This window comes from Anser cygnoides, chromosome 2 (genome assembly GCF_040182565.1).
Source record: "Anser cygnoides isolate HZ-2024a breed goose chromosome 2, Taihu_goose_T2T_genome, whole genome shotgun sequence".
Classification (NCBI taxonomy): Eukaryota; Metazoa; Chordata; class Aves; order Anseriformes; family Anatidae; genus Anser; species Anser cygnoides.
In genome coordinates this window covers 54,167,069-54,191,740 of record NC_089874.1, presented here as the reverse complement: position 1 = coordinate 54,191,740, position 24,672 = coordinate 54,167,069, and the positions used below count along the sequence as shown (strand labels likewise).

Below are 24,672 nucleotides of genomic sequence, written 5' to 3'. Positions count from 1 at the left end.
TATCCCACACAGCTGGGATGCCGAAGGACATATAGGCAGAGGACAACCATCACCTTGACAGGCAGAGAAAGAGCAGATTTTGGTTCACACTCTTCCATGCCAACCTGACTAGCACATACAGGTTGACTGGAAAACGGTTTCAAAAAGCTGGGTGGGGGCAGTGGAGGAGTTGGCTTCTTTTTTTTCTCGTTTGCTTGTGAGTTGTTTTGTTGTTTGTTGTTTGTTTGTTTTTAACAAAATGGATTTTAAAGGAAGGAGATACCAGTAAGTTTGAAATTGCCCATAGGTGAAACAAGCCTCACATTTGCTCAGTTAGCAGTGCACTGTGACAATGCTGCTGGAGATTCTGATAGCTGGCAGGTGGAAAGTTGTGCTTGTGCTAGTCTTATGTTGGCAGACTTACAGCAAGTGGGTGCAAATATGTCTATATTACTGTCATGCTTTTCCTTGGCGCACATGCCTTATGAAGGATATTCTTCAGGATTGAATTGGCTATTTGTATGCAGATCTTTCATACCTGTCTGCTAAGGAAGCAGTATTGAAAGCTGGATGGCTTAGATATATAGCTCTCATTAAAATTTTCATCCCAGTTGCTCAATGCACTTGTAGAAAAATCTTACAGTTTAGAAGAAGTAAAAATAATTTTCTGTGACAGTTTCCATAAAATTAAGTGAAATTTGATTTATGTCTGAAATAAGCTGAAATAAAAATAACTGTAATAGACTGGAATTAACATGTTAGACATTCAGACAAGTTGTTCTTTGTTGGAAATGTCTGACAGCTTTGTGTTTTGATTTACAGGTTGAAGACGTTGGGCGACAAATCAAGAGAAGCAAAAAAAAGCAGGCAGAGGTAGTTCCGTACACCTTAATGTATAGCATTGATTTAGGATGTTACTGTTAAAGGCAAATATAAAGTAGGCTCATATTCAGGTTACAAAAATATCTCCATAGAATTTTACAGAATGTTCTTTTGATGACAGAAAAGCTTAACCCTAATATTGATGAAGTATGTGGCTTAATAGGATTTTGGTATGCCTAAATAATTTTTGATGATTATCAAACAATTTATAAGTGTCTACTTAAATATGTGAATAGTCAACTTTATTGTAGTACTTCACACAAGATTCAGATTGTAGTACACCAAAATGTATTTTTTTTACAATCTCTGTGAATCTTGTATACTGAAATTGTTTGTAATTGTTTTTCAGTGTAAGAACAAAAATGAGCCTTTTTATTGTAAAAAAATATATGTATAACATACTACTTAAATGATCTGTGATCGTCTCTATTGCAAGAGCTTTTAAAAACTGTGGGTTTCTTAATCCTCTGCACTTTAGCATATTGTTTCAACCTGTGGGAACTATAGGGAAGGACCATTTAATGTCTGTAAACGACATCAGTGTTGCTTCTTCAAATAAGCTCAGATGTGCTTTAGTGTAAAGCATGTTCTCACTAAAAAAGCATGTAGACACAAATTAATTTTAAGACAGGCCTTAAAAAATAAGGCATCTGAAATAAACTGTATTAAGTTCTGAAGCTTGATGTTTGGAGAGTGTAAAGATTTTTATAACGGAAAACTGGTTGTGTTGTCAAGACACTGAAGCTAAACTAAAAATGTGTGAAGGTTTGAATAAAACTATTTTAGGCAACTGCCTTCTCTGTATATTTCCAGTCCAAAACATTTTGGTTCATCTGGTGTATTGTGAATCTTAATCACTTTTAGAGAAAAGCACTGGGCAACCCAATTAGATCCTCACAAATTGGGGAATGCCAGGATGACTTCTGCTTCTGCTTTGCTGTTAAAATTCTGGAACAGGTACAGCTTAGTTTGGTTATAAGGATGGCTGAGAGCTTGTGGAGCAGCATCAGAGGAGAGGCCACTAAGGGTGATGTTGTGGTGGGAGCTTGCTACCGACAATCCGACCAGGGACAGGAGGTGGATGGTGTCTTCTCTAGACAATTCAAGGAAGTTTCACTAGCATTAAACCCCCGTTCTTCTGGGGGGGGGGGGGGCTTTAACTTCCTCTGTATCTGCTGGAAGAATGACGCAGCAGTCAAGAAGAGTTCTGAAGGGGGGTCAGGGATAACTTTTTGATACCCTTTCGATAACTTTGGCATGCAGGGATAGCTTTAGGAAAGCCTGAGGACAAGAAGAGCTTCTACCCCTGCATTGGTAATAAAAGGCTGAATGAAATAAACATGGGATAGTTGCTAAATGAGGTGGATGATGAAATGAAATTGAGATAGGTGATGACTTTGCTTTAGTCCTTGCAAACAAGGTCTCCTAGTCCCTCTGCTTAGTTAGAGGATTCAAGAAAGAAATTGACCCGTAATGGCTGAAAATCAAACTGGGGAAATCAGCCCGTGAAAGTTCACAGGGCCATATGGGCCATGAGGAACTACTTCATGAAATTCAACCCATACAAATCTGAAGTCTTTGCCTGGGAAGAAAGAATCCTCTGCAACAATATGGACTGGGGCTGGGAAGTAGCTTTGCTGTGAAGACCCTGGGGGTTTTGGCAGAAATCAAGCTGAAAGTGAGCCAGGAATGTGCCTGGCAGCAAGGAAGGCCACATGCAGCAGGACTGAGGAGAGTGGCTATCCCCCCTGACTCAGCACTTCTTATATCACATTGAGTTATTGTGTACAGTTTTGGGCCAACATAAGGAAGGCATTGATAACCTGGAGCGAGTTCATCTGAGGGCCACTGGTATGCTGGGGCTGCAGTCTTGCTGTTACATGAGGAGAGGCTTGTTCAGCCTGGAGACAAGATGGCTCTGGGGAGACCTAGCAGCAGCCTGCCATTACCTGTGTGCAGGTTATCAAGGTGAGGCAGGCAGGCTCTTCACAGTGCTGTGTGATGGGATGACAAAAGGCAGTAGGTATAAAGGAAACAAAGAGGTTCAGATGGGAAAATGCAATAAGGAAAAGTGCTCCTCCCAAGGACAGTTAAGTAGGGGAACAGGCTGCCTACAGAGGCTGTGAAGTTTCTGTCTTCAGAGGTTTTCAAGTTCCAACCGGACAAAGCCCTGAGCAAGCTGATCTGATCACACAGCTGGTCCTGCTTTGAGCAAGAGGTTAAACAAGAGACCCACTGTGAGGTCCATTTTCACCTCACTGATTCTATGATTTTTCCCTTGGCTTAAGAAAAAAAGGTTTCATTTATGGTATTTATATATACAAGAAATTGTCTCATGTAAGTTGTTTTTAATTACAATAAAATAATGAAAGTTACAATAAAATAATAAATAAAGGGTTACAATAAAATAATGGAGAGGAAAAAAAAACTATCTTTGTAATGTTCTTGTAACATACGCTGTAATGCACTTTAAACCTGAAATGACAAAATGTGAAAGCAAACACTAGGGAACATTCCTGTGCTCAGCATATCTGTCAAATGCATGTATGTATGCATAGATAGTGTGTAACAGCCTTCCATTCAATAATAACGTTTGTATATTTACAATTTGTTTACAGAACTGCTCAGGATTTGCCAGAGTTTTCTCCTGGACTGGAATTACTGAGCAGGTATGACCTTCTATTTCTTTGTTTGTTTCTGCTTCCTGATATTTCAGCAACAACTTTGTTTGGTCAAGAAAATGAGAAGAAAATGCATGTGTTCATATTGCTATTCATTTTTGGATGCTTTGCAGTGAGTAGAGCAGGGCTTGTTGGGAAACAATATATGTATTTAAAGCTTGCCCAATTCTTAAGTATTGTGATGTTGGTGAATCAGGCATTCTGTAGGAAAAGGAGAATTTGGAAGATAATTTCAGTTCTTGGTCTAATGCACATGGAGAAAGGAGAGCAGCATTGAGACCCAGCACGTGGTTTTAATTTGACACTTTGCAACTTTTACACATTTGATGATTTACTGCTGTTATAATGGAAATATAGACAGTATGACTGTCATAGCCATGAGAAGAAATTGTTTTCCATGTCTATTTCATCACATTTTTTCTGAGTGGGAGAATTTTTCTGCATTATAAATTTCCTCTGGGTTTGTATCTTCAAAACGAAAAAGACTGCTCTCAGTTTTTTTGGGTGGGGGGACAGATGGACAGGACAGATAATGGACATGACTGGTGATACAATCTTGTCTTTCTTTTTTTTCTTTTTTTTCTTAATGGAATTGGGTTCCAAGTAGTGCTGTAAGCATCTTTGTGTGTAGTCTTGAATCTAAGTCTGGGTCCAATGAGCTCTTAACGTATGCTAAAAAAAGATGGATAATTTATTTGAAAGAAATTATTTCTTACTGTATATTTCTTTCTTGTATTTACTGTTCTTCCAATACAATTAGACAGTTTTTAAAACTGTATTTTTGTAATCTCTGTAAATACAAACACACGGGCATCCATGAAATCCTCTTTATTTGTAAGGAGAATACATTAAAAAAAATAAATCATTTATCTTCTCTTCAGATATGAGGATGCTTGGGCTGCCCTTCACAAAGGAGCTAAAGATTGTGCAAAAGCTGGAGAGGTAGGAAAAAATAACAATGCTACTCTTAAAATGCTTTAAAATGTGTAAATATTTTTAAACTTAAATTTTTAGTACCAATGTATTAGGTTCATTCTGGTCACCAGCTGATCACCCGCATATACCTTTGGCTAGTGGTCAGCTGTTCTGGCAGTGTCCTCTCCCAATTTCGTGCCTGCCCCGAGCTTTATCACTGTAGGGGTGGAGTTTATGAGTGGGGAAAAGTGAAAGTCTTGACACTGTGCAAGCACTTTTCAGCAGTATTTAAAACACTGATGTGTTATGAACACGGTTCTAGTCACAAATCCAAGACACAGCACCATATGTGTTGTTATGAAGAAGGTTAACTCCATCCCAGCTGGGTGCAGTACAACCAGTATTATGAAAAAGTAATACTCCGTTGCAGCTTCAGAAAAATGTCAAGCTGCATTGTTTTACTGGGATTTTAAGATGCTATTTGACTGGCAGCAGATAGAATGGATCACAGTGCCCAGTTCCTATTTTTTTTAATACCTTTTTGAGATTTATTGCTAGTCAGCAACAATTAATGTTCCTGATGTATTAAATATGTCTGTTGTAAAAACAGAAGTTCTGTGATCATGTTTCTTACAAGGCATCATCTGACGAGAATTGTCTGAAGTTCACTCTACTGCTTACTTTCTGAGACTCCTGTTGCTACAAGCACTTAGTATAATAATTTCCTAGTTCTGTTATTTTTAACTTATACATTGACACACAGAAGTTCTTGTCTTCTGTCCTGTGTTCAGACAGTTAGAATCACTACTTGAGCCTAAGCAAAAATTATTAATTACATTAGCTTCCTGTTTTTCTGGGGGATATTAGGTTACAGAATGACAGTGAGAAATATTACTTTGTTGGAGTGTGACAAGAAGTGTAAAAATAAGACACATCCAGAGGTTCAGATGGCCATTTTTTGCACTCTTCTGCCATTATCTGACATATTTTAAGTTAGCTGGGGATATTATTTTGAGTCTACTTAAGAGATCTACAATAAATGGCAACGTAATGTCAATGATAATGCAAACAATAAATAATATGATGTAATGTAAACAGTTGCAAAAATGGCGTTGCGTGTTACCACTGTAGCTCTTTAGAAGTACTGGAAGGGCTGGGAAGTACTGAGTATCTTTGGGGTTGAGGCGTGCTGGTGGTTAGTACCAGGGTAGGGCTGTTGCACTGATGCTATCTGCTGCTTCTCCTAGTGGGCGGGAAATGGCAAGATCTGACTTGTCTGTCTGAAAAGATTCAGAAAGTGTCTGTGCTTGCTTCTGATTTCATTTACTTTTCTCCCTTCTGGAATTAAAGTAACAAACTCTTTAGTTTATTTCTGGCATGAAGGGAAGGGAAGCTACAGTAAGTGCTGTCTATGGATTGATCTGCTCCTCTGGAGGTCCGCACCAGACCTCCCATTTCAAACCCTTTTTAAGGGGCAGACGGTGTCAGCTGCGTAGCTGTGATGCAGAGCAGGACTGAACTGTGGGGTTCACTGTCCTGGTTGAAACCTTAACTTTGCCTGGCCACATCCTTCCTGGCTCTTCTGGTTTCCATAGGAATTTTCTCCATTGCCTTTTCCAATATATATAAAAACTCACTGCTTAATATTTTTGAAATGCTGTATTTAGGGTAAGGAAGGTTATTGTATGTTCTTCTTTCTCTTGTCTGATAGTATACCCACATTTTCCACCAGTTCTAGTGAAAAGTTTCAGTTACTAGAGATGCAGTTCCCTCTGCCAGCTTTGTGTGTTTTACTACCCATGATTATTTTTAGAAGACCTCTTAGATGAGTTTCTTAAAATTTTGCAATTCCTGCAATAGTCTGCTTTAAAAAATGTAATTCTAAAAACAACGGGAGATTTCGCGTATATAAAGCCAAGATAACCTTAATCTTGCGTGTTATGGCTACTTGGGAAAATTAGAATTAAAAACTTCCAAAAAGACTCCAAAATTTTCCATGAAGTTCAGATATTTTGTTTTGGGAGAATCCAGAATATGCTTTTATGAAAGTAGAAAGTACAGGGTTCAATATAATCAGAATTGTGTAGGCACACAGGATTGATTGTACCATATCAGGCCTGAAGTTCCACTTGTCCAGTATCTTATTTCTGGTAGTGGCCAGTTGCAGATAAATAAGAGCACTAGTATTTTATAAACCTTGAATAGAAAAAGGAACTTGAAAATTTCAAGCTTTAATTGCTGCCTACAGCCTTATCATGTTACATTGTAGATGTTAACTACCAGTTCCATCTACAAAATTATCCTAAAAATACTGCTTTTAGATGCTTGTAATCTTAGTTGCATGTAATTTTCTCTAGGCTGAAATGTTTTTCTGCTGTTTGTCCTCATCCCATGATGTATTTTGTTGTTGTTTGCTTTAATGTTTGACTCATACAAATCCGTTATCTCGTTCTCAAAAACAGTTCTGGCTTTAAAAAAGGGTGTTGGTCTTCTGAAGTGTTTCATTACTCACTGGGCTTTGGAATAAGGTTTCAAGCCTTGTCTGGTAAAACAGGATGGCTTTTTGACAGAGATAGGTAGCTGGAAGGGTTTGGAAATGGAAGTTGTCATTCTTCTGAACGAATCTGTCTGAAGTGGATAGAATTATAAATCTTTAAGAACTTCCTTTGCCCATTGTTCTAATGTTTTCCATTTTTGCAACTAAATTCTATGAAAACTGAAGCATTCAGAATGCAGATACAGAAGAATAGGTAATGGAACTAAGAGCAGGGAAACTAATTGAATCATCTCAATTATCATCATAAGGGAAACATTTGTGTTACCTAAGTTCTCTTGATCTAGCTGTGTCTTGTAGAATCTGACCTATGTAAAATAAAACTTTTAAATGGTGTATCCTCCTCATTATTACACTATTGTATAGTGAATGTTAGGAAGAATCAGACAAAAACAACAGAAACAGTGTGTCACGGATTTGTAATTTCTGATAATGAAAATGGGTCTGAAACTGGTGCTTCTTCTAAATCAACTGTTCTGTTTTTTGGAGTGGTAGTAGGTGAGAAAATGGTGGCAAGTTTTATAAACATGTCAATTTCATCTGACTTTATTGATTAAATTGGCATGACTAGCAACATTAAACTAAGTTATCCATTTAGGTAAGCCTTATATTACAGCACTGTAATGTTATTATTGTATACCAGTGCAGCCCTGCTGTCAAAATTCCAGCTGTATGTCATTACAGTTAATAAAATTCATAAAATGTCCTGTTTTAATCAGCGTATTGAGAAAAAACTTTGTTATTTTGATCGATACATTTTTATATGCATTTTTCATACTGTGGGATGCTTTCATGAGTGTGTTGTATGTTTACTTGGCAAGTATGTAAGTTGTAGTGCTATAAGGTTATTGTACTGACCTTATGCATGAATTCTAAAAATTGGTTGTGATGCTCATAAGTAGGTACATAAACTTGCAAGTAAAGTCAAGAACCTGTTTGTTTCAGCTGGTGGACAGTGAAGTTGTGATGCTTTCTGCACACTGGGAGAAGAAAAGGAACAGTCTGGTGGAACTACAGGATCAGCTCCAACAAATACCTGGGTTTTTAGCAGATCTGGAATGCCTTACAGCAAGCCTAGGTAAGGTTTTATAGACATAGCAAGCGTTCAAGTCAATAAAGAGGCTTAGACTGAAGTTCAGATGTTGCGAAATTTGTAATTATAAAATTTAATTTTCCTCCCCAAACACATCCTTTTTATTATATAACATTAGTTCTTAAACTAACTGGTTTTGTAGAGGAGCAAAATTTGTAGTGGTTTCTTTCCCAGAAGGTAAAATGTTGTATCAGTCACTATTTTTTGGGGGGGAGGGAAATGTATGGTAACTACATGTCCTGGCATAAACCGCTGAAAATTATTACTATTGAAGTCTTAAATTCTTTATGTAAGTAATGTTAACAGTCATGAATGTAGTTGATTATCCTGAGCCTGTGTAGTTTAATTTAATAATTTATTTTAAATCATCATTTGTTCTGTGGGGCAAGAAATGTACCTGGCTTGGGACATTTCCATGGCAGAAACATTTTGTCGAAAGTCGTTGTTGTTTCCAAAGCTTGCTTCCATAAGTCAACTTAGTATACAGGAATACCTGTCTTTTTCGTAGGTGAAACTGGCAATGCTAGTTTCTGAGGTTACCAAATACATGGTATTTGTTAGATGTGTTGTACGGGACTACAGATGGGTTCCAATTTTTTATAATTCTATCAGATGTTAGCCTGTCGATTTGACTTAAAAGATGAGAAGATCACTGCTTTAGTGGACTACTTCTGGAAACCTCTCATACAAAACAGTTGATCCAGTGTTGAAAATGAAATTAGGAAAAAATATTCTGGCCTCTTAGTCTTTGAAAAGCTGCAGTGTAACTGTGCCTTGAAACAAGGACGCAGTATTTGAAAATTAGGAAACCTTTCTGTCATCAGTAGGCCTCTTACTGTCTCCATGAAAATTTGTTCAAGTTGCATCAATTTAAAGTTTTTAAACAAATGAGTTTTTGTTCCTAGGTAGACTAGTAATAGCTTTCTATTTCTTTTTGAACCATGGAATGTATTTTCATGTATTATTGTACATCATGTGATTTAGTAAGGCTTTATTATGTGTGGTAAGCATTTCTGTTGGCATTTTGAAAAGCTCACTTATTTTCTTATGAAATATCAATTGAAATACTGATGTATTTAACTACTGATTTTAATATCATCGTGCATAAAGTGATGCAGTCCACTGGTAGGCCAAAGATAAGCAATATAATAAAACCTAATGGAATTGTCTTTATAGTTCATAACTGCAAATGCTATAAATTTTGATGAATTGGGGTTACCTTCCCATTCCTAATATTATGGTTTTATGTACCAGAATTAATCTCACCCTGACTGTAAAATTAGTTGGAGGAGTCTCAGTGACTCTAGAATATTTTCGATTTTATGCAAGCAGCGGTTAGGGAAGTATTAACCAGTTTGCTCTGGGAAGCTAATTTTGAGATACACTGCCAAGTTTGTGAGATTTGAACCAAATCTTCTAGCCTCACTTCATGGGTCAGATTTCAAGTAATTCACCTACTGGTTTTTATTAGTTCTTCTCTAACCACTGAGATTGTGTTTTTGTTTTTGTTTTTCCTTTTTTTTCTGTTTGTTTCTTTCTGATAAGTCTTATAGAGTCTATCTGAAGAGAAAGGTATAATTTATATCAAATTCAACATCTACAGTTCTGGAAGTGATTCAGCAGAAGTTTACTGTGATATTCTGCTTACTGTTTTTATTCTTTTATAACTGAGATATCTGTCCTTTCTAAACATAAGCTGTGTTAATTTTTCCAAGAGGTAATTAATATTGTGACTGAATTTTGAATGCGAGTGAAACGTTCTGTTAAAAAAAAAAAAAAAAGTGAGTATAGAATTATAAGTTGCTACATCCTGGGTTGTGCATCCAAGATGTCATTTGGCTAATCTTCATCATTTCAGGAAATTAATAGTAGTTCTGTGTTGTGGCATGCTATGCCTCTAATAAATCAGTTAATGCTTTCATTTTGAAAATCGACAGGGAACCCTGGCAGCTTTTGGTAACAGAAATTTCAGATAATGAAAATGAACCTTTTTGGTGACCTACTTAAAATCAGCTTGAGTCACGTGTAGATTCTTAATCTTTTACTGTGTATAACAAGACACATTTTCATTAGCACTTTATTTATAAAGTCCTTTTACTTAGGTACTCATATTATCAGTTGTTCCTTACTTCCATAAAAAAAGACTGTCTCCATTTGTCTGATAAATTTATTGTAGCATACAAGGTCTTGTAGCTGCTGTTGAAAGCCTATAAGAAAAAAATTACTCTCTTGTAAAAGTGAAATCAACAGTTATTGCCCTTTCAAAGTCCAGCATTTGAATCATCATTTAAGACAAATTTTATTTGAGATGTTGTAGAAAATATCTGCTTGTCAATAGCTGGTGTGTTTGTCTTAATATAAAATATACTTCATGTCTGATCAGGGGCATTTGCTCAAATGTCTGTTTTGATTTCAGTAAATCAATGCACACAAACCTAGATTCAAATCCGATTTTCACTCTTTTTTTTCCTCTTAAACATCTAATGTTAAACATAAGCTTGAAATTGGTTTCAAAAAGACTGGTCATGAACATAGGTGACAAGACCCCATGTAGGGTGAAAATATTTAGACTTGTGAGAGTGGGAAGAAAATAAGGCTAGGGATATATTCACAGAGATAAAAGCTGTTCCTTCCTAATCTTTAACAGATTTATTTTTTTTAAGTCTTGCAGGTGAATTGAGTTTTTCCTCTGTGTGTGTGTGTACATGAGCGTGAACATACATATATATGCTCATTTTAAGCTTAGTGATCTGTTGTGTCCCTGTTTGACCTAGAGGTAAAGGGAATTTATTTGATGTAATTGTTTCCATCCTTATTGTTTTGTGCCTTTTTGGTTTTTAGTCGGAAGATGAATAAACTTTATAAAAATGAATTTCATACTAATTGGTAGCTTCAGTTTTAGTGGCTGGGACTGTGCAGGAAAGTTTAAATTTAAAATTATTGTAGGAAAAAATGAAAACTGTGGTATTTTCCAATACACAATTGTGATTTAGCTTTTCTAACAATTTTTGAACTACCACAGAACAACAGGTAACATAGGTTTCAGTTAAAATAAATATGTGATAAATTTAAATCAAGTAAACTTTAGGAAGAATGAAATTTCTGGTACAATGAATCTTTTCCCACCTCTTTAAAAAGATAAAAGGTAGGGGGAGTGCTTTTCTCCATCACGTTGTTGTTTTAGAGCGTAATGGTGGTAGGTGCCTAATCACCTGGTTGTAGGATATCTTGAAGCGTGAGCTGCCTGTCAAAAGTCAGGTATAAATCCTTTGAGCTCAATATTCTGCATACAGAGGACTTCGGTACCTTCAATGTTTTGACTTCTAAAATGTCATAACCCTGATCTGTCCTAGATAAACTTAAATCCTATTTTGTTGTCTCTGTCTAAATTACAGCCCCATGTGAAAATATGATTGATGGTTTGTCCTGCTTGGGGCCTATCTTGGTATATACAGAATTTCGGCTTTGTAAAATTGAAATTTTGAATAGTAAAAAATGTAGTAGTTGTGGACATATCTTTAGATGAGCTGGCTTTCAGGGACAGGTGCATTCTAGGTGCCACTGTAAGCAATATATTGGAAATGTAATTTTTTTTAATTTAGTGTTTTTGCTAAATACCTTTTTTAAAGTATGAGCTTATGTATCTGCGGATATTGATAAGAACTTGTCAAACCATTATAGCTTAAGTTCCAAATAGATTAAATACATAGCTTTGTTTGGAGCTTCCTTTTGGTACACAGTGCATATGGTCTCATTTGACAAAGAGAGACATGAATTCACAACCAATGCCATTGCTGCAGCTATATTCTTTTTGTGTGTGTGAAAACAGGTATATTTTCTTTTATTTCAGAAAGAAAAATTCTGAAATCTGTGTTGCAGCAAAACAAGATTGTTTTCTTTTGGAGAATTTAAGTTGTTCCTGTTCTTCAGGAGCATAAGCTGTGTTTTCTGCAATTCCCACTAGAGGTTGCTCAAATACTAGTGCTAAGAATCAGTTGGCCTCTAGAATTCACTTTTCTTCATTATATTTTCCTGTTCTTTGTTGTTATCTTTTAACATTATTTCAATAACAAGTATAGAATAGTGGTTTTTTTTTTTTCTATGTGGAAAAAACAGTAGTTGATAAGTACCTTACTGAAGTATCTTGAACCCTGCTGTGTTTGTGAATTTTGCAAATTAGTAAGTGAGCAATCATTCTGAAAGGCAGGTTAGCATAATGGAGCCATTTGGATTTTAATGCACTCAGAAAAGTCCATTTTTTAAACAAAAAGGGACCACCGATCATAAAAATAGTCATGATATTACCTGTTGAATACATCTGGATTTTGTGAGAGAGGAAGATGAGTGTGTGGTAAACAATGCGTGTTCTGCATTGTAATCTGTAGAACTGAAAACATTTTTTCCTCAAACTTGTTTCCATGTTAGTTGTTAACAACCTTTTTTCAAGTAATCTGTGCTGATATGATAGATTATGTCATGTGTTTACTTTTCTGACTGCTGTGGAGCATTTTTTTTTTTACTTTCTTGTTAGGGACAAAAAAAATCTTATGAAGCTGAATTGGAGCTGAACATACAAATATGCATGCTAGAGAATTTGTTTATGGAGTCTTTAACTTCTGCAGTTATTGAGGGAACCACTAGGATAGCAATTTCTAGTTGAGCGATGGCCAAGAGAGCTGAAATTTTGTGTACTCCAAGATAGGCTCCAAGTATGAAAGCCAGACCAGGACTGGGGATTTGACGCTGATGTCTCCAGCTTGCAGTTTCCTTCTTTTGAGCAAGCAAAACACAATAAATCACTTTTTTTCTGCCATGAACTTACTAGTTATTGTCTTGCTTCTTGGAGATTGCTTCTGTCTCAGGCAAAGGTGAAATCAGGCCATTTGCCAAAACAAGAGTTGCTTTAGCTTTTTCTGCTATTTCTTTCCATCATCTCTGTAGTTCTTTGCATCAACAATCAAGTTTATCTATTGTAACAGATTAGTGTATCTGCCTCTGAACTGTGAACTCCCACCTACTCTTTGCTTGTTTCATTTGTAAACATGTAAATGTAATTCTCCTTCCCTCTGGTCAAGGAATCATTATGGCAAGAATGTCGATAGTAGTCATGTGTTGACATAGCTGTATCCTAGAGTGACTAGTTCATTGGAGTCTCATCTTAAAAGACATTGAGAGGGTTTTTGTGCTTGGTTATGTAGGATAGGTAAGTCTAGAGATTTGTCCATTGGTCTGTCTTTATTAGTAAATTGTCAAAGATGGCATTTTATATTTTCACAAGGTTTTGTAAGAGTTAAAATTCTTCCAGTATGCTTTACTTCATTTGAATAATTTGAGATTAGCACTGGTCTTGGTCAGCAAAATTTCCTTCCTCAGGTTGGTACGCAGCAAGTAGTAGTAAAATGACAGCATGCCTGACAAGCAAAATTAAATTACAAATTTGGGATGCTTCTTTTCACTAAGTATGGACCGCAAGTCTTTGAGACTAAGATGCTGGGGACAATATACTTATCGCTGCAAAGGAAGCCTCAGTTAGATCTTGCTTAACATGGCTCTGCCGTCACTCTCCACTTCGTGATTTGAGATGTGTTTATCTTTCTGATCCATTTATATATGTGCAATTATTATCATGTTAATCGATTATTTACTTTTATGAATTCCCATTTCTGTTTGGGTGGGTTGTGTCCATCTATTGATACAATTTGATGTTCATGTAAATATTTCTTATAGCCCGTCTAGAGGCAAACTTTGAGGAAATGGAGAATCATCTGTTGTGTCTTGAGGACCTATGTAAACAGTGTGAATTGGAAAGATACAAATGCATGCAGAATTTACAGCTGGAAAACTACAAGAAAACAAAAAGGTAAATAAAACAAATGCTATAAATATTGGTTGGCATAAACTATAAGCCTATTGAGATTTTTTTCTTATACAATACAATCCCCATTTTAAAATTTTTTAAAGAAATGATAATCGTTGACAGGAAGTTGCAAATTTGTAATAAATTGAGTGTTGGTCTAACTCTTGGTGACAAACAGAGAGGATGTATTGGGAAATTATCACTACATTGTGAAGATGAAGTTGGGCTGTATTATCCTCAAAAAAACGGAGTAAGGGCTGTCGTTAACAGGCACTGATAAATTGTTGTTCGTTTTTAAATCTTTGCCCTGTTGTGTGTGTTGTTTTTTTTTCCCATGTATTGTAACCTGTAAAGTTAGAGACTGTATTTTCCTATCCTATCCTATGAGCATCTTCTACTCTATATGGTAGTTATTACTCTCCTGCCATTCCCTTACTCGCAAAGACAGGTCATTACTACTTAGAATCGAAGTCCAACTTTTAGCAGTTGGGTGAAAAGTTAACCACAGAACCTCCAACTCTTGCACTTCACATTTACATAAAAGATGACATAGCAAGAGATAAATGTTAGGAGCTTAAAATATGTAACTGTTGACCTTCTTGTGTTTGTTACTGATAGTGCCAAAAATAACTTTAATGGAGAGAAGAAAAGTAGTAATAATTTGGTTATGTAGATGAGGAAATGAAGAGTTAAATTGAAGCAATTTGTCAAAGATGATTTTTGATAGACATGCATGGGTAGATGCGGTAGCTGACGGACCTGGAGCAGGCATTTATGGAGGGATAAGCAGGTTGCTTGATCTGAGCAGCCATGTGTTCTGCTAGCCAGGGGAAGCACCCTGGCTCTCTCCCCAGTTCTCATCACAGTGGAAGTAGGTTTGACTCATGTGGTATGGTCAGAACAACTGGTTTGGCTTATGGTCCTGATTAGAATGTGCTGATCAAAGTCAAGGCTGTGCCAGGCAGTACTGGTTGCATTTTGCGTACCATATCCTTTTACCTCTTTCTTGATCTTCCTTTTTGCCATCCTTTTCTCTCTTTCCAGTCTCCTCCCAAATAAACAATGCAGCCCTAGCAGCTTCTTCCCCTTCAATCTTGGTTTGCTACATCTCTGCTCAAATTTATTATTTCTGCTGCCTTTATCAACAGAATCTTGGCTCTCTGTGGTGTTACAGATATGGTTACCTTACATACTGTTTAACATTGCAAGTTCTGCCTCCCATTGCAGGTTCTGCAAGTCTCCCAGTACCTTGAAGGTCCCCTTCAATTGTCTGTGCAGTTTGGCTGTTTTTGATGTAACTCCCCTTTAACTACCTGAGAAATGCAGCCATCCCTTATAGTGCTATCCATCACATCCAGCAGCTACTCATGTCATGTCCTTCAGTTTTTTGTACCCTTTCCAGGTAGCTGAACCTCAGGCCCACATCAGTGCTCTTGTCATTTTCCTGCAACCTGGATTTCTCATTCCTAAGTCTGGACAACACTATTTTCACTCTCTCCAGGAAGAGCACTAGCCACTATGTCTCAATTTTCACTTGTTCTAACTTATATAAATAATTAAATATTTCATAGCAATATTTTCAAAATTCTAAATCTGTGCTGTTTAACCAACTAACACACAAATTTTAAATGTGTATAAAACAATAGATTTACACTCCCCAAAACATAGTAATCTTTCTGAAGTTTTCTGAGTTTGGTTTGTCATCCCTCCCCTCCTTCCTCACTTTTCTCTTCCTCTCCCCCAGATTCTGCTTTCAGCAACAAAATAAAGTGTTAAACTGCTGCCTGCTCTGCTTAGCATCTAATCAGTTTTATAAATAGAATGCTAAGCAAGCTACTAAACATAATTGTAAGCTGATTACCTTTGGTCAGATCTAGACAAAACAGGAAAAATGCAGGTAATTTCTGGTTGATCATTACCACAGTATTTATTTAGGTAAGAAATTAACTGCCAACTCATTACTAGAAGGACACTTGCTAGTGTAGGTACTTGAAGAATGAACAGCCAGCTAACTTAATGTGTGATTTGTTATATATGTTTGGAACTCGGACTCTCTGCTGCTCTCTTTAGTGCCTGGGGTTTTTACTGTGATAACAGTAAAGAATCAAGTTGGGGGTTCAGGAGCCTATGCTCTCTCTTTAACACAGAAATTTACTTTCAGGGATTAAATGGTTTTGTGTAAGAAGGTATTTCCTGTGTATTGACCATAGAGGGTTGAAAACTGAGATGAACACAAACTCTTAGAAACTGTGGTTACTTTTAGGGGGCAACAAAAAGGTAATTTTACTGTACAGTTATGGCAGAGATTACGCTAGAAGCTTATGTATTTCAAGTCTTTTGAAAAATCTTTCTATGTGAAAGATGTAGAAGAAAGTGCTTTAGGTCAACACTAAACCTTTGAAATGCAGCTTATGGTAACTGACTTTCAGAAATAGGTCTCTATGTTAAGTAGAACAACTTTATTTCTATTAAAACTGATCAATTTATTCCCTTTTGTCTTTGTGTTGAGTACTAGTTTAAATGTAGATTCATCAATCCACTATGTATTGTAACGGCTGGAGCTGGGGATGGAGGGAATTGCTTGATTTTCTGTGTGCTAATTAATTTTCCTTTTTATGTTTCTTAAATTCATTGATCAGGGTACCAGTATTGCTGTATGGAGTCCAGGTTCCACCTTTGCTTTCTCTGGTTAGTCTTGCTGCAGTTGTTTGCATGCATGTTAGCATTAAACCATGCCATTTGTTTCCTGTCGTTTTCTCAAGCATAATTCTACTTCTTTTCTCTTAGCTCTCCTCCTGAGGATGCACAGTTTCTGATTTCCAGATAACTCCTTGTATCCCTCCAGTGTCCTACGGCACTTTCTGTATTCCCAGGACAGTGCACTGTGTCGTTCAGGAAGCAGTGTCAGAAGCTCACTTTTGTGCTAATTTTTATATGCACAAAATTGCAGGCTTATGGTGTGAGCTAAAATGATTCCATCCTGAAGCTATGAAGCTCTTAATACCAATTGTATCCATGTCAGATGGATCAGTGTTGGTTTGGGTTTTTTGTTTGTTTTTTTGAAAAATAGCAAAAATTTTTATCAGTTAAAAGGAGATGACTAACAGTAGCATTTTGTACAAATGTATTTCATTTAAGTAAAGAGTCCCTTGTCACTGGAAATGAATGAATACGTTTTATTATGGCATTTAACTTTAAACATAATTGTCTGAATTTGAATTTTTTAGGATTCCCAGTTTAAGAATCCTTTGTTTTCATTACTTGTCTGCTTTGAGAACAGACATAAAAGGAAAATGATGAAAGAAATCTAAAGTCCCGAGTCTCTTCTTGTTTGGGTATATTTCAACAGATGAATATTTAGCAATACTGCAAACCTCAGTGGGACTAATTTTTTTTTTTTTTTTCCCTTTCTGGTGACATTTAAAGAAATGCTTTACGTAAAGAGAAAATATGTTCTTAATATGTATATTTAAACCTAAATTTGCTTTTTTGATTTTTAAAGATATATTTGATATCAGAAAAGTTGTAACCATCTGCTTTGGTAATTAACGCAGTAGTTGAGGAGCTTGACAGTTTGAGGAGTTTCCATGCTGATGACATCCTGTTTTTATGCTCCTGGAGGATAAGGTTTGATTCACTTTCACATTCAAGAGGGTATGAAATTTACAGCAATTGCATTCTATAGATTAGAAATGTGTATGTGAGAAAATGTCTTAATCAGTTACTACTATGATTGAACATAAAGGCTCATAAGGATTGTTGCACCATGTCTTCTGTTAGGCCTGCCCAAATAAGCGTTCAAAAAGTAAATCCAAAAATCTTCTTTAGACAATTCAGACCAGCCTGCTTTTTTGGAAAAGTTCTTCTTACTTGGGACAATTAATCGTTATTTACTTACTAATATTAAAAAATAAAAAAAGTAAAAGGTAGAATTTTCTTTTGTGTGCTGATTTCAGATATTATCTATCCCTACTGCAGTATCATTATAAATTTTCTTGTTTACCTAAATTATTTTTTTTTTTTTTTACCAAGGTCAGAAGAGAGAAGATGGAATGGATAGTAGTACCCTGCAATACAAAATTGTGTTGCCTAACAGAAGACTTGTATGTGTGCAGGCTTTGTTTAGATCCCATGATGTTCCCCAAGTGATAAGCTAGAACAGTACTCTGTCTTTAGTGATGACTGCCTCCCATCTGGTAGTGATAAATTTGAGTTGTAGCTTTATAACACTTATAAGCTTCACATATTAATTTATCAAATGGATTTTTGATATGTAGAAAATATTGTTACATGTTTCAAACATGTTTATTTTTCCTTTGAACGTTAAATGTACTGTGAATTATTTCTAGGACTCTAGCTACATGTTTCATAGTTCTCATAAACATTTTCATCAAAGTAAGGTTGCTTGCCATATTCTTCTTGATCAGTCTTCCAGCAGGTTTAGAGTTTCAGCAGCTATACCTTCATGTAAGTGGATACATAAATAATGAACTTACAAGGATGGATGCTGAAAGTTTATCTTCAGGACAGTTGTCACAGTAGTCATGCTGTGGATGACTGGATTTAGTTTTCATTAGACATTAATTGTATGGCTATAACTTTGTGCCAAATAGCGTACACATCGCAGACATCTTTTCCATCCTGCTATTCAAGGGTCTGTATACAGCACAATCAGTACCAAGTATTTTAATGGTAATAGCTGGCTGGAATTAATTTTATATTAATTTTATATCAGTTGTTATACTTTGGACAGATATGGAATGATTGATACCCTATTGATCCTGAAAAACTGAGGATTGTTTTTTGCACAAGCTTTGCATAAAGTCCCTTGATAGTTGTGCTTCCTTTTGCATAATTTTAGGACTGTGAATTTATTTTGTCTACAAGAACACCTACAGTACAGTAGTTTGCATTTATCAAACCCAGAGAAGCAGGCTGCTTCGTTATTAGTGAATTTTGCTCCCATAAATGCTCCAAATATATATTTATTTAAATATTAGGCCAGGTTTTATAAACAGCAGCACAAAAGATTTTAGAGTCTTTGGCATTTTTTGTGTTATTTGAGAAGTGGGAATGTGCAGTATAACTTCTATCACTTTAAAGTTGATTTAATTTTGCTGTTTTTTATGATGGTCTTTGCTTGATGAGGAGAGACAGTGAAATAGTTAAGAGGTCTGTAGTATACCTTCTTCCTGTAGTTTTTTCTTTTTTATAGGCATAAATGTTTTTTTGTTGTTGTTGACTTTTGTGACCTACAATTAAGGATTGAATGCTTGTGAGGGATCCTCTGCATCTTACAGAAGCTTTTATTGATGTTTTCTAGAAAATGTTGAACATTATATCAGTCCTGCATGACTGTTCTACCTCTATGTAGTGCTGATTACTGAGTGTAATCTGTAAATCGTGTCAGTCTGTTAGTACCAGGCATTCTTTGTCCAGACTTATTGTACCAATAATAGAAACGATGGTTTAGGACTGCCCTAATCATTCCTTTATACTCTTTCTCACCTCAGAACTACCTTATTTATGAAAGTAATTAATTCATTGTGGCTAGTGGCAGAACAGGGCTTAGCTGTCATTACCACGTTACATCTATTCTCTGATTTTGAGCAATGGTTAATGTTTCTCCAGATAGATTCTGTCTCTCTTCAGTATGAATTATTTTCCTGAGATCTTCAATAATTCCTTTTAATTTGTTTTGGGGGAAAAAAGATTGTTTGAAAAATGTTCAAAAAAATGTCTTAAATGTGTTTGTTGACAATGCTTCTGTGAGAGGTATTTTACATGCCTTTGTCAAAGGGATGTGGTAAGGGTGCCCAAAGTGGTACAGGTTACAACTAACTGCCACAATTGCATTCATGTTGTGTGGAATACCACATACTTTTAGGTAGAGAGTGCGTATATGGTTTCAGGCTTTTTTTTTATTACTACTATTTTTTTTTTCCATGTTACTATGTCACTTTGGAATAAAATTTGGCCAATTCTCGAATAATGATATTTATTTACTTATTCTACTTTTAACGCCTGTAGGGAAATTGATGGCCAAGTTCTGGATTTTGGATTTAGGGTCTGGATTTTGGTGTGTGGCTGTTGACCAAAATCAGCTCTGCAGGAACCCTTTTCCTTTCTATTAGAAATCAAAGATGTCACCTTTGGTTGTGGTATTTGTAGCTTCTCTCTGATTTCAGCTTTAAACTTTGATTTCTAAATCGTTGGTTGTATGATAAAAATAACTAAAACTCTGCTATTACATTTATCCTTTCGTGATTCAATGATGTTGCATACCAAGATAAAAATAAAATAAAAACTAACTCCCTTTTTGAATATCAACAGAATGACAGCAAACCCCTAAGAACTGGGTGCTTTGCAAAGCCTTATATCTGAAGGCATAATCTTTTAGAGGGAGCTAAAATTTATCCCAGACTTCAACTTCCATCTTGGAGTGCATTTCAAAGCTGAATGATCTGTGTCAGTCTCTTAAAAGAGGACAAAGTGCCTGCTTGCTTTTAATGATTACGCAGGTTTGCCTTTTACCATTTTCTTCTGTTTTAATTCCATCCCCCTGTTTTTCTTTTGAATTTAACACCTGAAAGGTGACCACCCAATGTTCTTCATCAAGGTAAACGTTTCTTTCTTTTTTTGAACCATCAAAAGAGAAATGCTTTCACTATACCCTGAAACTGCTGAGTATATTAGGGTAGTATTTGATTTTAGTTGTATTTATTGTCAACTACCACTTGATGTTTGCCATTCTGTTATGAAAAATAAATCTGGCATTGATCCATTCTATCTTCCAGAATGAAGTTGATGTAGAAATCTCACTTAAAGATATGGAAAGACTTCAGCTGCTTTTGTAGCTCCATTTGAATACAGAAGTCAAAAAAAAAAAAAACTCTACTGCAAAAGTATTTAGATTCCTTAGGGCTTTTCTCTTCTTTTTTTTTTTACTGAATAGAATTTCATATTTCATGATGAAGAATCATGACCTGTATTCAGTGCTTCTTCAGACAAATAGAAAACCTTCTCTGCTGCTCAATTTCAACAGTATTTAGTAGTAGCTCTGGTTTTTATTGATTTTTACTCCTTAAATCTATTCAGTCTTAAAGGTATTTTGAAGTCATAGTTGACGTATGCGATCTGAAAAGGTTGCTTAAGCAATCTGCCAGAGGGAAAACATTTTTGTTTCATTATCAGAAGTGCTAATCCTAAGTACACAGATAATTACATTGCACAGAAAATGATTTAGTACAAGTGACACAAGTTTTGGGTACTCAGGTTTTTGGATTCTATTTCTTCCGATAAAATCAAAATTAAAGCCCCTCCTTCTGCTTTTTAGCTGAATAAAGATTGTATCAGTCTGTAGAAGACAATTATTTAAATATAATTTTGGTAATTTAGTTGTACCAGATTTAACAGATGAAATGCAGTATTTCTAAGGTTTTGCTTTGAGTCTCGGTAGGTGCCAGAAATATCTTTAAATGACATTGCAGATAAGCAAGTATACCTTCTTTAAGTGTTCATTTTTGTTTGTATCTAGTATTTACAACTCAACATTTATAAACACATTTCTTTGTAAAATCTTTCAAATTTAATACTCAATTTTTACCATCTCTATGCTCTTTGGGGATTATTTTTTATTTACACGTGAATCTAGTTGTTTGAGTTTATTGACCGTCTGCTACTTTCAGAATTCGTGCTATAAAGCATTCCTGACATTCATTTATGACTTTGTTGCTTTCTTATCTGCCTACTCTTTCCATGGAGATAAAATATGGAAATGTCAATTCTGCCTGCTGTCATCATTGCAAAGAACTTGGTGTTTCTGTGCTTTCTAGTTATTTAACTGAATTCCCTAGTGTTTTATTGCATTTGGAAAATTAATCTTAGTGTTACAGCCCATTGCAAGGTACAGTAGAATCCGAGAACCTTTTCTTGCTTTTGTTGAACAATCAAAATTCCCATTGATTTGAGTAACTTAAAGCAGGATGGTTTTGACTAGACTGGATTATTAGTTTTCTAATCTACATTCTTATTTGGCTCGGTGTTTATCATTGATTCTGTGGATTGGGATCATATGGTAAATATTTTGTGATTAGTGATGACATTTGTTAAATTGAGGTGATACAGAGAATAGTCTCAGTCTTTTGAAATGCCATTGTTTAAAGAATATAAATAAGAATTTGTAATGAACCAAGTAGCCAAGGAATTGCTGATAATTCTTCATCATTTACAGGTGACAGCTAGGCACTGGATGATCCCCTTACAGAAGCATTTCAAAGCTTTGAGCTGACAGCATTTAATCTGCTATTTATATCTTTGAGAATTTCCCTTATGGGTACCTGCTCAAAACAATGTGCAAAACAATGTGCAAATGTACAACAAGATGCGTGTTTTTGTGGTGACATTCTATTCCTCAGCTGGGTAGCAACAATGTAATGGGGTGAATGTTCCTTGTTTTCACCAAAGTTTTAAGACTGCTAGGTGATGAGTAAGCTCTTAAGCTAGATACTTTAATACTCTCTTCCCATTCTGTTAAAGTTTTGTTTATGAAAACAAAACAACAAACAAAACCAAACAAAAACACTTCTAAGAATCTGCCATATTAATTTCTGGTCAAGTTGAATCAAAGCTACAAGGCGTGATTTTGGAGGAATGATGTGATATCTATGTAACTTGAATTTAAAGATCTCCAGGACTTTAATTCTTGTCTGTATCTTCACAGGCAGTTCTAGTTTGTGAAGCTGGAAGCTTTCAGCAATCATTTGTCTCTGATCCTTACTTGCCTTCCGACTCTTTCTTTTCCTTCTCCTCCCATATTCCTATTTCTGGATTTATTCTTGTTTACCAGCGGTATCCGATAGAATTATCTTCCTCCTATCTCTTCTTCTCAGTGAATAAGGCAGGGTTAATCCAAGAGTGCAGTGAGACATTTAAGGGAATGAGAAGGTAATTGGGAATTTGTATTTGCCTTCTAACTGGTTTTGTACGTTGTGCTCACATGAGTTACTGTGTGGGACTACTAATATATTTTATAGAGTCTTCTTCGCCTGTAATCTCTGAAATTATATATTCTCACCACAAACCCTGAAGCTCAACTTTTCTGTAAATGAGGAAGTTAAGACCACTTGACAACATTTTCATTAGAACATTCCAGGGTAACTTACAAGTAGTAATTCAGAGGATACGTCCTGTCTTGACAGTGTTTCCATACACTACAGTTTTAATTCATTTCAGAATTTATTGTAGTTCTGCAAGTAAAAATTTATATGAAAGGGATACGTCAGACTAAAATGGGGTACTGTATTTTATCAGTGTCTGTATACATCTTTTTCCTCTGTACTTCTGGCTCAGGTCTTAATTTTTTGATAGGATGTTTCAGAGAAATTCTCCACAGTCTCTTGGGTTACAGTGCTTTCATTTCATTGCTCTTGATTGTTTTGAACCATGAGATAAATATTAGCTGTGCCTCTTTGGACATGGTGCATAGAGGGGTTTATCTTAAAATTTACCTGCAGCCATCATGCTCAGAAGGGAATGAGAACCTGATTAGTATCTGTTATGCTAGCATTAAACTATACCTGAATACCATCTCTTTCCTCACCTGAGTATTATCTTGAAGTGCAAAAACCAGGCTTATGCAACTGTGTGCAACTTTCTGACAATTGTTGCCCTTTATTTGCTTGGGGGGTAGCAAAAATTCTGAAATCCAACAGCATTTTTATATGAAAAGCTTTCAATTGCCTTAAATTATGTAGACAAATAGGATAGGGAAAAAGGCTAGCTTTTTCGTACAAAAAATATGCATAGGATAAAAGACTTGTGAGCTGGAGCAGTTGACAGAACTCCTCTGCTGAGATGATTCATTATACTGCACTTTTGTCTACTAGTATGATGTTGTTAGTAAACTGTCAAAGACCGAGCTCTTTTGCTGTAGCTTTTGTATAAACCTAATAGAAAATATGATCTCAAAGAATGAGCGATTTAAAGTAAAAGGAAAACAAATACAAAAATGTAATATGTAGCATCAAAGCTGGTAATTTAATGTGGTAAGACCTAAAATAAGAGGCAGCAGTCCTACCTACTCATCCAAGCCTGATCCAGTGCAAGTTTTTCCCCCGTTTGCCTTTTAACTTAATTTTTAAAAGACTGTTTTCTGGAACTCTTTTTCCAGTTTCATCTTTTTTTTTGTTGTTGTTTTAATTACCCAATCTGCTTTTTCCTTTACAGACTGTGTGTATTCCAAATATATAGTTTCTTTCTTAATGCGACTTCACTGTATTTACTTCTGCAGATGATTTTTGTCTCTGCCTTCATAGAGAAGATGTATCTGATGCTTGTTTTTTCTTCCTGCCAATTTATGACTAAATAAAAAATTATTTACTTACACAGAGAAAGAGAAACAAACATATTGTAGTACATTTTTTGTGTACATATGTCTAGAATTCTGTAATTATTCTTCTAGTAAATGTGTTGATTTAATCTGAAGCTAACTGTTTTTCCAGTGTTTTTGCAAGTCATAGTCTCCTTTCCACTTTAAATTTAGTGTCTGATTCTTACCAAAGCAAATAATGAACAAGATTTAGGATTGAAATTTTAAAAATTTAAAATTTTTATTTGAATAATTTGATTTAAAAAGGACCATATTCATTGCTAATGCAGAGCATATTTTCATTTAGCATGTTTTTTAAGATATATTTTTGAACATGTCTTT

The 24,672-nt window shown here is 35.6% G+C and overlaps 1 protein-coding gene across 2 annotated transcripts in view; it reads left to right on the top strand.

Moving 5' to 3' along the window:
• The window catches only part of DTNBP1 (dystrobrevin binding protein 1), a 72,673-nt gene that overhangs the window by 2,611 nt on the left and 45,390 nt on the right, over nucleotides 1-24,672 (top strand). For both annotated transcript variants that reach the window (XM_013190274.3, XM_066992090.1), the window contains exons 2-6: nucleotides 802-852; nucleotides 3,480-3,530; nucleotides 4,424-4,484; nucleotides 7,957-8,089; nucleotides 13,832-13,964. In XM_013190274.3, coding sequence (XP_013045728.1) covers nucleotides 802-852; nucleotides 3,480-3,530; nucleotides 4,424-4,484; nucleotides 7,957-8,089; nucleotides 13,832-13,964 — 429 coding nt within the window. The remainder of the gene's footprint in view (nucleotides 1-801; nucleotides 853-3,479; nucleotides 3,531-4,423; nucleotides 4,485-7,956; nucleotides 8,090-13,831; nucleotides 13,965-24,672) is intronic.